Here is a 4,131-nt window from a genome sequence, read left to right as displayed (position 1 = left end):
TTGATTAAGGAGTCTGCTTTGCTGAAATCACCCCATACAAAAGGCTCTTCTGGGTGATATTATTGTTCACATTGATCCCATGGCTTGATTAAGGAGTCTGCTGTGCAGAAATGACTCCATACAAATCCCATAATTCAGTAAATAGTGGAGGTGCCTCTGCACGGCCTCCGTGGCTTCAGAGTGAATTTCTGAGCTGTGATTTGTTCTCTGCAGCCTGGCGGTTTCACCATCGAGGTGACCAACAACAACAGCACCATGGTGATGACGGGCATGCGCATCCAGATYGGCACCCAGGCCATCGAGCGGGCTCCCTCCTACCTGGAGATCTTCGGGCGCACCATGCAGCTCAACATGACCCGTGCCCGCTGGTTCGACTTCCCCTTCACCCGGGAGGAGGCCCTGCAGGCTGACAAGAAGCTCACCATCTTCAGTAAGGCTTTGTGCCCTGCTTGCTCTGCCTGAGGTTTTGTTTGGGTGGGATGAAGCTGCTGTACCTCACTGCAGCTGGGAGTTTCTGTATCTGTTCGTTTGACCCTGCTGCAAAAACAGTCTGAGGGGGGAACCCCGAACATTTAACAACTTTATTTATGGTCCAGTTCATTGCTGCAGTGAGTGAGTGTTCAGTAGTTCAGCTCAGTGATGTTGTGCTGAGGTGAGAGAAGGGAAATGGCCCTGCAGAGGGGATGGCACTGTCAGTGGCTGTGTATTAATGACACCCTAACTGCTGTCCTGGCCTTGAGAAATGAGGCTGATTTGTATMCAAAAGCAACAGTTTTCTCAGTTTTTAAAGGAATTTCTCTCATCACTACAGTTGGGGCTTCTGTGGATCCTGCTGGAGTCACCATGATGGATTCCATAAAAATTTATGGCAAAACCAAAGAGCAGTTTGGCTGGCCTGATGAGCCCCCCGAGGACTTCCCGTCAGCTTCTGTGAGCAACGTGTGTCCCCCRAACCTGAACCAGGGCAATGGCACTGGGGACACGGAGTCAGCTGCGCCTGCTGCTGCYAGTGGGACTGTCCTGGAGAGGTATTTCCAGTGTCTTTGCTTCATTTCTCCCTGGAAATGGGTCCCTGTTGTGGTGGCCACTCGGGTGCTGCTCCTAACTGGGCGAACTGGAGGGAATTAGTGAGCTGTTCTCACTGCCTCACAAAGCAGCAGCTGGGAACAATGATGTTCTTGCAGGAGGCTTTGTGGTGGCCCTTGGTTGGTCTGGTGCAGTAGATGGGTAGATCTGTGTGCATGCTCGTGCTGCCTAGTTCGTGTCTCAGCAGTYTCCAGGAGCTCAAAGCCATTTCTGCTGCCTTGGTACATTCTCTCGCTTCAGACTGGCCCTTCTTCATTCTCTAGAGCTCACTGAGGTCAGGCCTGTCTGAAGTGAAGCTCAGTTTTGAGGAGGGCTTTGTGTGTKACCCTGCTTTAGGCTCGTGGCTCCCACCAACTTGCCTTGGAGCCSATGTGCCTCAGGCTGAGCTCCTGTGCTGGGGAAAGTTTTGGGATTTCCCCATATCCCTGCTGAGAGCCAAATCCCAAGGGTGACCTGAGCATGTCTTTAGTGAATAAATAGAATTTGTGTTCATTCTCATATCCACCCTGTGTTTTCCTTTGGGCTCATGCGGTCTGTGTCGCAAGGATTGTAGAAAGCAGYAAGGACAGGAGGGAAGCAGCTCAGAGAGGAGCTGGTGCTGCTGAAAAGGGATCATTTTAGAGGGTACATGCACTGTTCGGCTGTGAGGGAGTGGTGGTTCATTTTGTTTGACTGAAATTCTCTGGTAAAGGGCTTGAAGTGCCAGCTAGGCCCAGTTGAAGGACCTKTTCAGCCATCCTTTAATGTTTTGTCTAATAGTTCATGGGATTTTGTCCTGTATTTATTTTCCCTTTCCTTCCCTCCTCTGCTGTGACATCCCCACAAGATGTCCCTCTCAGCACAGACATGCTCTCTGCTTTTCCAGAGCAGTGGGATTAAATTCTAAAAATTGACACCAAGAAAAAAAAAAATTATTCTTCCTATTTGGTGTTACATGGTTACCTTCTAAAGGGCCTCTGGAGTAGGAACAGCTCATGGCAGGGAGGAAGCAGCTTTTCTATCTGAGTTTGGTGTCTGCACTCGAMTTGAAGGCTGGGTGGTGCTTTTAGTGGTGCTTTAGGTGGTGCTTGGCTTCTCTGTGCGAGGTGACCTGGCTCACCTGTGTCTGTGTTTCGCTCCAGCCCGGTGTGTGCTGCCCAGATAGAGAGACCCCGCTTAGACCGACGCTCCCCTGGCTTCCTGATTTCCCCATTTAATTTGCCTTTTGCTTAGAATGTGTTCTAGGGAGTTTTTCTGTGAGCTTTACACATTTTTTTTTTGTTTTTTTCCTTTTTCTTTGCTCCCCCAAAGTTCTGACACTGAGTCCCTAACCACCCTGGACCGGTTAGTATGGCATCCTTTTCTCTGCACGARTGAGTGTGTGTCAGAGAGACAGAGCACATGGTGTGGCTTTTGGTGACTGGGGTMTTTATTTTCGTTTTCCAAGTGACATTTGCTTCTTTACATCCCAGTCATTGCATGGCAGATGGTTTAGCAAATGTAAAGATGAGGTGGTTTGCAGATTTTTGCTGTACACGGCGGAACTGTTGCTTGTTTGGCAGATTCCTCTCTGCTTTGTTCCTTCCTTGCGCCTTCTCCCACTTGTGTTCCCTCTGAGCTGTGTGAGGGTGGCTGTGGGGAAGGGGACGTTATTTATCACCACCAGACCAGGCAATTGTTCCTTCTGCCTCATACCCAGTCCTGCAGTGTTATTTTTCCCCTCAGTGCTCTCTCTTCCCTGCTTTTTCCTGTGTTTTCCTGCTCCTTCTGGTGTGTCAGGTGGCGTTTCAGGTACTTCTCCCTGGGGGCACAGAGTGCTGCTGCAGGGACTTTGCTGCCACTTTAAATCAGGTTTTCCATCAGGTCAGGTTTTTTCCYCGCTGTCCAGACCTCAAACCTGAGCGTCCCTCACTCGGGGGTCACACCCAGTGCTCCAAGTTCGTTCCCCTCTGGAATATTTTGTGCCGAAACTCCAAATTGGGAAAGGGCAACCTGTGTGCAAATAGCGAGCGAGTAGAACGTTGCTCCCTTAGCAAAGTCGGTTCCGCTTTTTGCCATGTGTCATAGCCAGCCTTGATCTGCAGTCATCTGTACGTCTGGGGGCCATGGTGAATTGGGACTGTCAAGACAATCCAAGTTATCCCTGCTGCAGGCTGCGTAAGGAAATGTTTTATCCTCTTTGGGAGAGAAAAGCCCCTGTCTTTCAGCTGTGGATTATTAAAGCAGTCCTAAGTTTGTCTGTGAGCGTGAGCCAGGTTTAACTCTGGTCTGTAACACAATGAAATGATATGCATGGTGCCTGTGGCAGGTTTTATCATGCTTTGATTTTGTACTTGGCATTCGTTAGCTGTCTCTGAGCTACTCATGACTGTAGCCCGCATAAAGCGAAGTGCTAAGGAGAGAGAAGGGTTGCTGTACTCAAGCCTGCTTTCCTCTCTCCCTCCAGGCTAGTAGTGAGTTCTTTAGAAGCGCTGGAAAGCTGCTTTGCTGTGGGACCAGTCAACGAGAAGGCAAGTAACTTTGTGAATCCATTGCTGAGCTTTGGAGCCGGGGAGGAGGGGCCAGCTCAGCACTACCTCCTGCAGCCCCGAGGGCCTGATAGGAGCAGAGCCATCCCTATTGCTCAGAGCSATGATCTCAAAGTTGACTTAGGCAAAAGCATTTGAAACTAGTTTAGAATGACAATTGGCATTTGCATTTAGYGCTGGTGGGCTTTTTGTGCTTGGAGTGACCTCGTTTACAGAAACAGCGGGGTAGGAGCCCATAAATCTCAGAAGGACTTTTCTTATGTAGACATGTGAAATGTCCCCTAAATGTCAAATAGTGAATGGAGGGAGGCCATCGAAAGGGWATTGAAGGGAGGGGAGGGAGCTGCAGGTACACTGAGTGATGGTAAATGCTCTGAATAATGGCGTTTRTGTGTTCTCAGGAGAAGAATAAGATGGCAGCTCAGGAACTGGCCACTGTGCTGCTGTCCATGCCAGCCCCCTCCAGTGTGCAGCAGCAGACCAAGAGCCTCCTGGCCAGCCTGCACACCAGCCGTTCAGCCTACCACAACCACAAGGT

The 4,131-nt window shown here is 49.9% G+C and overlaps 1 protein-coding gene across 1 annotated transcript in view; it reads left to right on the top strand.

The window, feature by feature from the left end:
• The window catches only part of UBR4 (ubiquitin protein ligase E3 component n-recognin 4), a gene marked incomplete at its 3' end in the record, with an annotated part of 41,261 nt that overhangs the window by 31,098 nt on the left and 6,032 nt on the right, over window positions 1–4,131 (top strand). The window contains exons 48-52 of the mRNA XM_057384971.1: window positions 214–430; window positions 812–1,028; window positions 2,377–2,409; window positions 3,512–3,575; window positions 3,995–4,129. Of these exons, the coding sequence (XP_057240954.1) occupies window positions 214–430; window positions 812–1,028; window positions 2,377–2,409; window positions 3,512–3,575; window positions 3,995–4,129 (666 nt within the window). The remainder of the gene's footprint in view (window positions 1–213; window positions 431–811; window positions 1,029–2,376; window positions 2,410–3,511; window positions 3,576–3,994; window positions 4,130–4,131) is intronic.

Source organism: Malurus melanocephalus, unplaced genomic scaffold (assembly GCF_030028575.1).
Source record: "Malurus melanocephalus ecotype Western Australia unplaced genomic scaffold, MMel_1.1 scaffold_759, whole genome shotgun sequence".
Taxonomy (NCBI): domain Eukaryota; kingdom Metazoa; phylum Chordata; class Aves; order Passeriformes; family Maluridae; genus Malurus; species Malurus melanocephalus.
The sequence above is the reverse complement of the archived record's forward strand: the minus strand, read 5'-3'. Positions and strand labels throughout refer to the sequence as shown.